General features: G+C 51.0%; 1 protein-coding gene across 1 annotated transcript in view; it reads right to left on the reverse strand.

The window, feature by feature from the left end:
* KNL1 (kinetochore scaffold 1) overlaps positions 1 to 12427 on the reverse strand; it is a 598022-nt gene that overhangs the window by 256808 nt on the left and 328787 nt on the right. Inside the window, exon 15 of the mRNA XM_085626857.1 lies at positions 1186 to 1276. Coding sequence (XP_085482983.1) covers positions 1186 to 1276 — 91 coding nt within the window. The remainder of the gene's footprint in view (positions 1 to 1185; positions 1277 to 12427) is intronic.

Below are 12427 nucleotides of genomic sequence, written 5' to 3' on the forward strand. Positions count from 1 at the left end.
TCATAATGGCAACAAGGGACTAAGTGGGATTAGAAGGCAGATTAAGTGCAAGGTACAACATCGCCCTTTATCAAGACTATAAAAAAGATTACTTTTTCCTACTAGACTATGAAATCCCTTTTGTGCTGCTAAATCAAAACAGACAAAGCGTACCTATAAATTAGAATCATTTTCTAACTCATGAGAGAATGTTTAAATTAGTGTCATTAACTGAAAATATAATTAGAATTTCAAAAATGTCGGTGATGCCTTTGAAGGAGCACTCGCAACTGCAACCTGTTAATTTACGAAAACAACTAATACTCAACAAAAATATCAGTATCCGGACCTTTACAAAAACGCAAGTGTCAAAATATTATTAACCCTGGGCGTAGTTCGCGAAGTAGCGCTACGCGTAGCTACTTAAAGTGCACTTCGCACTACACGAGCTACGCGTAGCACTTCGCGAACTGCGTAGTACCCTGTTCGCACTGTGCAAGATGTCGTTTTCAAGGATTGCACAGTGCGGACAAGCATCCAGCACTGTGCAATAATTGAAAACGGCATCTTGCACAGTGCGAGTTGTAGTTTTCTGCCACTCGAGTAGATTTTTACTCAAGCGGCAGCTTTCTCAACGCAAACTGGTAGTTTCTCATCACGAGCGGTCGCGAGCGTACGCGACCACTCGCAATGAGAAACCTGACCTCCCCGCGTTCAGAATCTCGCCGGGAGGTTTATTTTTCACGCTCGCGATCGCCAACTTGATGTTGCTGATCGCAAACAAGGAAAAAGTCTAGCCGGGATGTCATTTTGTCGCTCGCGGTCGCCAACTTGACGTTGAGGATCGCGAGCAAGCAAAAAATGACTGCTGCACTACGCATCGCTACGCGTGTTTGCACTGTGCTACGTGCAATTCGCGTAGTGCGAAGTAGCGCAAACTTCGCGAGCGTAGCGTAGTGCTTTGCCCAGGCTTAAATATTATGACAGCAAGTAAAATTATGACCAACAAAAAAAAAATCGTAAAATAGAATGAACAAACCTTAAACACCTAGGAGAATACTGTCATATAGGCGTAAAGCTCCTTTGTTCACCTTCCCACTTCACAGCACTCGGAATGACTACAATAAATCAGGTTCCGATGCATGAACGCACATTATCCGCCCTAAAAGGGTGTACATTTACAGAGAACAAAAAATGAAGGGATACCTCGCACTCGGAACAGGACTTCATAGCTTCCCACAGTGCTCCATTCACTTTGACCAACTGGGTATCCTGGGCACTCACGCAGAGCTTCAATCTGAAAGAAGCAGAGCACATAAGTTAGATGTTTAAGAAAGAAGACAAAGGTTTACATTTTAAGGAACATTACCATACACTTGCGTAAATTAAAACGTCATAAGGCAGGCAGCACTTCCATAACAGGCACGTACAAGTGTACGTTTTTGTATAGGTTTCAACCGTTATTTTAGCATGTAATCAATGCTACTTCTGAAACCTTATTGTGCGTTTTAATTGAAAAAGCAACGATGCAGTCAATACAGAGGATTTACATTGCTCAAATGGTTAGTTTTATACTATATGAGCAATTATCAAACCACAATGGTGGAGAGCGAAAGACGCACTTTTAATCTTAAACATTTCAGCACTAGGAGGCACATGCATCAATGTAAGGAATTGAGATTCCTAAATAGCGATTTTTAAGGAATCACTATTAAAGACTCGCAATTTCCTATGCATGTAGGAATTACTAAATAAATTGCGATTCCTACACATTCCCCATTAGCGGATTGCAAATTGAGATTCGCTAATAAGGAATGCCTTCCCATTCTTTCCTATGGACCTCTAGGCCCGTAGGAATGAATGGGAAACCACTCGAAATTTGCGATTACTAAGAAGGTAATTGCAAATTCCACATGCAATTTAAAGGGTGATAGGGGGCCAAAAGGCAACCCTGATACACCCCCAAAACTGACATGTCTGCACATGTGGTGCACACACATGCCCTAAGGGCATATGTGTGCGCCTCATGGCACTTAGAAAAATGCATTTTCTAGCTTTTCTCAGGAATTGCAGATTACCACCAAATTGAAGTTGGTGGTAATTTGAGATTCCTTAATGCTAAATCGCAATCTCAGATTGCTTCTTGCATTGCATTTAAGGAATCGCAAATTGTGATTCCCTATATGCATTCGCAAAATAGGTCATCACAAATTTTGCGATTACCTATTTTGCGATTGGGTTTGGGCTTAATGCAGCCCACATGGCTATTTACCAGTCACAAAGGGGCCGATTCACTGAATCCGCCCCTTTGCGACCGGTAATTAGCTTGATGCATGTGCCCCAATATTAACAAGCACTTGCAATGCAATAGGTCTCGCATTTACAAGAGTTTGAGCTATTGGCATTTTAAATGATAATGCCTTTTATTAATGTGCTGTTTTTAAAACAGATAAATAAAAAGCATTGTCAATAGCTTAAACTCTAGCAAATGTGAGACCTATTGCAATGCGAATGGTTCGGCGTCTGCGCTATAATTCGGCGTCTGCGCTATAATTAATTTTTTTATTTTTTCTTAAAAGTGTTAAGAGCTTGCTTTTTGAGAAAATAGTGCTCGGATGCTGTAATTAAAGCCTGCCGAGTAGGAAGGAGTAGTTTCTTTTCTGTAACTCCAGTTCTGTAGTAGGGGTATCTCTGTTATAGTCATAATCTAGTGAATAGTCCCGCCCATGTGCGTGGACCCCGGAGCAATAAAAAATAATCTCTAAAAGGTGACAAATCATGCAGACCTGCATACACCTTTAAGAGAGAATTTAATTTAAAGACAGATAATGCAGCCTATACCCACAGGCTACACTGTCCAGTACTTCAACTAGAATTCCACCAATATCCACAAACAGCACTGCCTGTCTAGTTTTTCTCCACATAGGAAAAAACCCTGCCTCTACCAGCAAAAACCTCTGGAATGATAGAGAGGAAGGAGTGGACAGACAAGCCCCATAGGCTGCCATTATGTGGCTTGGAACAGGATACTGTGCCTTTAAGAAAACTTTCCAGTTTTCCAGAACTTTCCCCAGTATCCCAGAATGCCCAGCAGGTCCCATTTACTTTCAGTTCTTTTTGAAGGCGTAGCACGCCAGACCTGTAGCATTCTACATATGAATAAGTATCTCTCCACCGGGGAGGAGGGCGGGCGCTTATGACTATAACAGAGATACCCCTACTACAGAACTGGAGTTACAGAAAAGAAACTACTCCTTCTGTAGTAGGGGATCTCTGTGTATAGTCATAATCTAGTGAATAGAATGGCAAGCCCATCCCCACACAACAAAAGCGGTGGAGAACACACAAGACACGACCACTACTGTGCGAACAAATTTCGCAGCGAAGCCTGCCCAACCTGAGCATCTGCCCTGGCATCCGTGTCCAGACAGTAATGCGCAGCAAAGGTATGGACCGACTTCCAAGTGGCCGCCTTACAGATTTCCGCAATCGGAACATTACGCAGCAAAGCCGTCGTGGCAGCTTTGCCCCTGGTGGAATGAGCCTTAGGTTTACCCCCTAAGGTCTTATTAGCCTTTTGATAGCACAACTGTATGCAGGACACAATCCACCGAGAGATGGACTGCTTAGAGGTCGCAAGACCAGTCCTGACTGAGCCATAATTAACAAACAATTGGTCAGACCTACGAATATCCTTGGTCTTATCCAGATAAAATTTCAACACCCTTCGGACATCCAGGGAATGGAGAGCCCTTTCCGCTGGTGAAGAGGGATTCTGAAAGAACGTAGGTAAAGTTATGGTCTGATTGACATGAAAGTCAGAGATAACCTTAGGAAGGAACTTAGGGTGAGTACGCATCACAACCTTAGCAGCATGAAACACAGTATAAGGTTCTTGACAACATAATGCCTGAAGTTCACTCACCCTGCGGGCCGATGTAATGGCCACTAGGAACGCCGCCTTCCCGGATAGGTGCTGCAATGAAGCCTTGTGAATAGGTTCAAAAGGCTCTCTCATCAGTCTGGACAGCACCACATTCAAGTCCCAAGAAGGCGAGGGAAGTCTGACAGGAGGGAACACCCTCTTCAAGCCTTCCAAAAAATCCTTGACCACAGGAATCTGAAAGAAGGACGTCTGTGAAGGGCACTTCCTGTAAGCAGTCAAAGCAGCCAGATGAACCTTAATGGAATGGAAATTAAGGCCAGACTGCGCCAGATGCAAAAGGTATGGAAGGATGACATCTTCCTTACATGTTGTCGGATCAAAGTTCTTGGACTTACACCAGATACAGAACCTCTTCCACTTGTAAGCATAGGATGTCCTAGTGGAAGGTCGCTTAGACTCCTTCAGAATGTCCATACAATCGTCTGGTAGATTCAGATGACCATATTGCACTATTTCAGGAGCCATGCCGCCAAACTCAAAGACGAGAGGTTGGGGTGCACCATCCGCCCCCCGAACTTCGTGAGAAGGTCCGGCCTGCACGGCAATCGTATGTGAGGAAGGAGAGACCGGTGAAGAAGGTCCGTGAACCACCACTGCCTGGGCCACTCCGGGGCGATCAGGATCATCCGCGCCCTGGACTGGGACAGCTTGATGAGCACCGCCGGAATCAGGGGAATGGGTGGAAAAGCGTACAGAAAGCTGTTCGACCAATCGATCCATAGCGCATTCCCCAGCGTCCCCCGCTGGTAGTACCTGGATGCGAAGTCTCGGCATTTGCTGTTTTCGGCGGTGGCGAACAGATCTACGTCTGGAGTCCCCCACCTTGCGAAGACTTCTCCTAGTACTTCGTCGTTTATGACCCATTCGTGGTTTTCCTGAATCAGCCTGCTCAAGGCGTCCGCCTGAGCATTCTGCACCCCTGGCAGATGCGTGGCCGTAATCGTCAGTCCTCGGGCCAGCAGCCAGCGCCAGATCGCCTGCGCCTCCTGCGACAGAGTGCGCGATCTCGACCCCCCCTGCTTGTTGAGGTAATACATCGTGGTTGTATTGTCCGTCTGTATCAGCAGCGAGTTGGTCTGGAAGGACGGAAGGAAAGCCTTCAGTGCCAGGAAGACAGCTCTGAGTTCCAGAAAATTGATGTGGTACGTCGATTCCAAAGGAGACCACTTCCCTTGAATCTGCAGGTCCCCGGAATGCGCACCCCAGCCCTGGAGAGAAGCATCCGTCACCACCTTCGTCGTGGGAATGTCCTTGTGGAAGGGAACCCCCTTGAGGAGGTTTTCCGCCGAACACCACCACTTCAGAGACTGACGAGCATGTAGAGACAGTCGGATCTTGTCGTCCCAAGAGCCTGTCCTCTGATCCCACTGATCCTCCAAGCACTCCTGCAGTGGTCGCATGTGTAGACGTGCGTGCGGAGTGAGGAAGATACAGGAGGCCATCGATCCCAGTAGAGACGACACCTTCCTCACAGTCGTCGATGGAGCAGACCTGAGGTCCTGAGCCTTCCGAAGGAGTGATAACCGTCTCTCCTCCGAAGGAGACACGCTTGCTGACCGCGTATCTATGGAGGCCCCCAGGTACTGTATGCACTGTACCGGAGACGGGACCGATTTGGACATGTTGACGTGTAACCCCAGCTTGTTCAAGAGCTCGCACGTCCATCGGAAGTGTTCTTGCGCTTCCTCGAAGGATGACGCCTTGATCAGCCAATCGTCCAGATACGGGTAGACAAACACCTTGTTCCTCCGCAGGTGAGCCGCCACCACCGCCATGCACTTCGAAAAAGTCCTGGGAGCAGACTTCAGCCCGAATGGCAGTACTGTGTATTGATAGTGATTGGCGCCGACTTGGAATCGCAGGAACTTCCTGTGCTTCCGTGCTATGGGCACATGGAAGTACGCATCCTGTAGATCTATGGCACAGAGCCAGTCTCCCCGTTGCAGCTGAGGGTAAATCTGGTGCAACGATAGCATGCGAAACTTCTCTCTGCGAATCCACTTGTTTGCTTGTCGCAAATCCAGAATGGGCCTGAACTCGTTCTTGTCCTTCTTGCGAACGAGGAAGAACCGAGAGTACAGACCTCTTCCCCTTTGAGACAAAGGTACTTCTTCTACCGCCTTTTTTCTCAACAAGATGTCTGCCTCCGCCTGGAGCTCCCTCAGCTGCAAGCGAGAGCTGACCGGCGGAATCGCTGGAGGCGGGCTGATGAACCGAAGACTGTATCCATTGCAAACAATATTCAGCACCCACTTGTCCTGAGTAATTTTTCTCCACTCTGCCGGAAAAAATTGAATGCTTCCCCCACTGGAGTGGGTAACGGTTGAGGGGGAAGTAACAGCTCAGGGCCGAGACCCGGCCGGGCCCTTGTTTGTGGTAGTGGCCTGCTGGCCTCCTCTACCCCTCTGGCGCTTCTGGAAGGGCTTGCGGAACTGCTGCTGTTGTGGCTGCTGCTGTCCCGAGCCCTGCCCACGCCCTCGGCCCGACGACCCGAACCTCCTCTGGAACGGTCGTTTCTTTTTCTCGGCCTTCTCTAACCCGACGGCCGTCAGGGTTTCCGCCTCAGCCTTCATGCGGGCCATTTCATCGTCCGCATGCTTCCCGAACAGGGTTTCCCCCGAGAAGGGCAGGTTGGCCACTCTTTGCTGCGCCTCCGGCTTGAGGGACGTCAGGCGCAACCAGGAATGGCGCCGCTGGTGGACGCCATGACAATAGGCGTGGGCGGCCAATAGCGATACATCCGCCGCTGCGCTGATCGTTTGGTTAGAAACCAGCATGCCTTCGCGCACGTCTCCAAGAAGTCCTCCTTCTTGTCTCGTGGCAGGAGGTCCGCATACTGCTGCAGGGATTCCCACAGGGCCCAGTCGTAACGGCCCAACAACGCCCCTGCACTCGCCGCCTTCATCGTGGTGGCGGCGGTACCACACACCTTCCTGCCCGCAGAGTCCAGCCAGCGGCTTTCCTTGTCCGGTGGAACCGTGGAGGCCGGGGCGGTCGCATGTTGTTTTCTCGCCGCCGTCACGATAACCGAATCCGGCTTCGGGTCCCCTCTCAAAAAGGGCGGATCCGACTCCGGGGCCCTATACTTCTTCATGAGCCTGGACGGAGCGGCCTTCGCCGTTGCGGGAGTGAGGAACAGTTCCAAGGCTGGTTCCACCAGTCCAGGCACGAGAGGCAGGAGGGGGCGAGACAAGTGTCTTTTATGAAGCGTCTCAAATATCACGGACGTCGTGGGTGTTGGAACCGTCACCGTGATATTCAGCTTCGCAGCCCCTCGCAACAGCACCTCCTGGAACGAGACCAAGTCGTCCACCGGCGACACCCTAGTCCCCGGGGAGTCCGACAGCGTCGGGGAAAGGTCCCTGTCCGAGGAGCGCGACCTGGACCTATACCTCCTGCGGCGTCGTCTTGAGTCTGACGAGGATCGCCCTCGGCTCCGCGATCGTCGCCTCCTGTGAGAGCGGGAGCGCGACCTCTTCGGCTCAGGCCTGTCCGCCGGTCTCGCTGGTCCAGGCGACCGTGGGCGTCGTGGCTTCGGGGTCCCCTGCGGCGGAGTCGGGTACCGTGGAAGGGAAACCGACCTCGGGGGGACCGGCGGCGGTCCCGCAGGAGTGCGTGGCAGCAACAGAGGCTGGGGTGGCGGAGACAGCGTCCGCGGCCGCGGAGGAGGCGGTGGCGGAGGTGGAGACGGTGGTGGAGGAGGTGGCGGCGGTGGAGGAGGCGGTGGCAGAGGTGGGAGAGGAGGAGGCGACGGAGGCATCCGAGGCGGGGTATACACCACCGAGTACACCGATCCCAGCGACTCTCTTCCTCGACGTCGATCTTCTCCTCGACGTCGACCTGTGCCTCGACGTCGACCTGTGCCTCGACGGCGATCTTCTCGGCGCCGACTTTTGTCTCGACGTCGATCTTCGCCTCGACGTCGATCTTCGCCTCGACGTCGATCTTCGCCTCGACGTCGATCTTCGCCTCGACGTCGATCTTCGCCTCGACGTCGATCTTCGCCTCGACGTCGATCTTCGCCTCGACGTCGATCTTCGCCTCGACGTCGATCTTCGCCTCGACGTCGATCTTCGCCTCGACGTCGATCTTCGCCTCGACGTCGATCTTCGCCTCGACGTCGATCTTCGCCTCGACGTCGATCTTCGCCTCGACGTCGATCTTCGCCTCGACGTCGATCTTCGCCTCGACGTCGATCTTCGCCTCGACGTCGATCTTCGCCTCGACGTCGATCTCCGCCTCGACGGCGATCTCCGCCTCGACGTCGATCTCCGCCTCGACGGCGATCTCCGCCTCGACGGCGATCTCCGCCTCGACGGCGATCTCCGCCTCGACGGCGATCTCCGCCTCGACGGCGACCTCCGCCTCGACGGCGACCTCCGCCTCGACGGCGACCTCCGCCTCGACGGCGACCTCCGCCTCGACGGCGACCTCCGCCTCGACGGCGACCTCCGCCTCGACGGCGACCTCCGCCTCGACGGCGACCTCCGCCTCGACGGCGACCTCCGCCTCGACGGCGACCTTCGCCTCGACGGCGACCTTCGCCTCGACGGCGACCTTCGCCTCGACGGCGACCTTCGCCTCGACGGCGACCTTCGCCTCGACGGCGATCTCCTTCTCTTCATCGACGGCGAGCTGCGATCCCTCGACGCCGAACGCCGACTCTTCACTCGACGTCGACTGCTGGCCGAAGACGGCGTCGTCGCCGACGACGCCGATGTAGTCGACGGCGGCCTATTCAGGTCCCTCGACGGCGATCGTCGACGCCGCTTCTCCCCAGAGCCCTGGGGAGACGGCGAACAGACGGTGGTCATCCTCCTCGACGTCGCCGCCCTCGACGTCGACGGGGAGCGGGAGCGCTTACTGGTCTTCCTGCCCCTGGGGAGCCCCCCAGAGGCCTCAGTATGGGCCAAATCAGCCCCTCCAGACCCACCTGGTGCCTTCAGTCTTCGCTCCTCCAGAGCTTGAAGCCTGCTCTTCATCCTGTCCCTCAGGGTCCTGGTTGAAAACGAGTGGCAGATGGTACAGCTTTCAGGCACGTGGGACTGGGGAAGGCAAGCTATGCACACCTCGTGTGGGTCAGTTTTAGCCTTCTTTCGACCACATTCCGGGCACTTGTCGAACAAGCCAGGCATGTTGACAGTACCAGCTACTAGACACAAGAAAAAGTGACAAAAATTGCCAAAATCTCAATGAAAACCTTGAAAAAGGGAGAGCTCAATGCTCCAGGGTCCTGCTAGCAGGAGCCGGAAAAAAGAACTGAAAGTAAATGGGACCTGCTGGGCATTCTGGGATACTGGGGAAAGTTCTGGAAAACTGGAAAGTTTTCTTAAAGGCACAGTATCCTGTTCCAAGCCACATAATGGCAGCCTATGGGGCTTGTCTGTCCACTCCTTCCTCTCTATCATTCCAGAGGTTTTTGCTGGTAGAGGCAGGGTTTTTTCCTATGTGGAGAAAAACTAGACAGGCAGTGCTGTTTGTGGATATTGGTGGAATTCTAGTTGAAGTACTGGACAGTGTAGCCTGTGGGTATAGGCTGCAGTATCTGTCTTTAAATTAAATTCTCTCTTAAAGGTGTATGCAGGTCTGCATGATTTGTCACCTTTTAGAGATTATTTTTTATTGCTCCGGGGTCCACGCACATGGGCGGGACTATTCACTAGATTATGACTATACACAGAGATCCCCTACTACAGAACAAACGTAACAAGGGGTGTCGCCATGGGAGGTTACAAAATGAAACAAGGCGTTACTAAGGAGGGTCTACTAAGGCTACTGACCAATGAACAGCCACAGTTTACAGAGGACAATGACAAAAGCCAATGAAAAATGTGGGCAGAGAGCAGGGGGAGCTTCAAGTCCCTACCTGAATACAGCATGCCTCGCAGAGCAGCACATGTGCTGGCCAGGCGCAACCTAAAAATGGGTCCGCACTGCAATGCAGCATGCTTGAGGGTAACCACAGAGACAGGATTGCCTTCAGACCAGGAAAGAAACAAGTTATATACCTGTAACCATGGTTCTCCAGAGTTATCTTCAAGTTTTTGTGCGAGACAGAGAATGTTCCATTAACATATTTTTATCTGCTTTGTGATTTCATGAGTTTCAATTCAGGAATTAATTGAAATGGCAGGATGAGGTTTCCCCGGTTTAAAATATCATGCGGCACCCTTGTTTGATACTCGGGTGTCAGGATCAGCTTATGGCTCTCAGGAGATTCAGACGGACAGGTTTGGAGACCCCCCCCCAGATGTTAGGGTTTGCAGAAAAGGAGTGATGTTGAGGATTACCTTTCTGGCAGCTGATAGCCTGGGGGCCACTTACGGGTGGGTGAATCTGCGCTCCTTCATTAGAGCCAGGTCTGGTGGAATACTTCATAATAGGTTGTTTACTGCTAGAGATGACAGATTGTACGTTTAAGTTCAGAAAATCCTGATGATATCAATGACACCCGATGACTGTCTTCATTTGGGGGGTGGGTTTCCCCTAAACAGTATCAAGCTCTGGAACAGTGCTGCCTTGGGAGGATCGTGAGCGGTATATTAATCAGAACTCCTCCGAGGCACAAGCATTTGGTTTCAATTCTGCGACCGGGACTGTTGGTTTAGGGAAAGGGGTAGTCTTTCTTTATTGATGTTTAGTCAGCATTGGATAGACCGACCTTTGGCTTACTAGAGTAGATGTCTTATATAGCTTGTTATGTTTCCTTAGTCGTTTTCGGGTCCATTTACTTGCCATGTTTGAGCTGCTGGAGCCAGTTCAGTTGGTTGGTAATTAGAGATGATTGAGAAAGCACAAGGGCAGAGCTGGCTATGACCTTTCTGGGGGATCAAATGCATGAGTGCATTGCTGTAACTGGGAGCAATTGCGATGGGCTTTGGGGTGGTTGCACAGGTGCAGAGGCGGTGCTGACTGATACCTTCTTCAGACTAAACAGGTGCGCATTTGCCCCAGGGTCTTTTACTTCAGTATTGCTAGTAGCCTTGTACCCACCATGTTGCATTTCTCCATTTAGCTGGAGTGAAACTGCGGGTTGAGCTATATTTTACAGGTCGTCTCCCCTTACAGCAGGATTGGGCAGACAGCACTGTGACCTGAGCCCAGCGGGGATGCTTTGTTTGTGCCTGGTAGCCTTGTAGCTTGATAGATGACATGCAGCAGTTAGCCCTAAGGTAGGCTCCCTCCCAATGGGAAGCGGGGGTGGGCCCCAGCTAGTGTACTGATTTGCAGCAGTGCAGAGCTGCTTGTGCGTGTTGTAGAGGAGCGCAGGAAGGCAGGAGAGCAGAAGGTGAGTCTAGAGAGGCACGAGGCTGCAAGCTGCACTGAACTCTAGCTTGGCCACTTCTGCAGCATGCGTGTCCTCACCTAGCATGGGCCCCCTACCGGGGTCTCGCGCCGAAGCTGTACCTATTCTATGTCAGGACCTGAGGTGAGGATTATGCTCTACTTTCTTTATTACCTTTCGGGCAGCTTTCAACTAAACAGCTCAAAACTATCTTTCCCATGATGCACCTGGTAAATAAAGGTTCAAAACACAATCCACCAATAAACAGTCCATAATGTCCACAAAGGTGGGCTCCCTCTGGATAACTTCCTCTTTCTTTTCCTGCTTCCAGCAGTTAAGGACACTTTTTTTCTTGTCACTTTTGAGTGATTTACTGCTTAGAAATGTTTTTTCTGGTACATGGGCTGTTAATTTATTGTGCCTTGTTGTTTGTTTTTGTATACGTGCTGTGAGCCACTTCTAGGGTGACCAACTGGCATGGGTGCAAATTCAGGACAGTGAGTGTAAAAATTCAAGACAAAGGGTCAAATTTCAGGACAAAAATTCAGGAGAGAAGGTCAGAATTTAGGACAAAAGGTACATTTTACAGACATATCAGAGGAGGTTGCGCAATATTACATAAGTAAACAGGCAACAAGCACAAGTCAAAATAAGTTTATATTAGGTTGAGAGAACCTTGCACTGCATCGGTTGTGTGCCTTAGTGAAATTTAAATACCTGTGTTTGCATATTGGATGCACCTGGGTAACATGTGCCAAAATGAAACCTCCACCCACCCCAGAGCTTGGCCCCTGGTGAGGTGACAGGAGCCCATAAACAAAAACAGTTTGCCATGGCCTCGGCTCTGGCAGGAGAAGGCCCAGCTAATGCGGCCACAGAACCACTATCATTCTGTATTTGATAATTAGGCCGACATACAGAATAATAATGGGATGATAGCAGCCTGTGCCAGGTTGGGGAGGGGCTGTCGCAGGCCACTGATCTGGCCCCGGCAGAGAGAGTTACAGGACTCTCAGACTGCTTGCATGGGGTAGCCTGCATGGGGTAGCCTGCTCTAAAGTCCGAAATTACAGACAAAAGGAGTCCGTGAAAGAATTCTTAACAGACAACGGACAAGAGGCCCAAATTACGGAGAGTCCATTAAATTTACGGACGGGTGGTCACCCTAGCCACGAACAAAATATTATCTATTTAGTTGATGATCTCAAGCCCCAGGC

Source organism: Triturus cristatus, chromosome 9 (genome assembly GCF_964204655.1).
Source record: "Triturus cristatus chromosome 9, aTriCri1.1, whole genome shotgun sequence".
Lineage (NCBI taxonomy): Eukaryota > Metazoa > Chordata > Amphibia > Caudata > Salamandridae > Triturus > Triturus cristatus.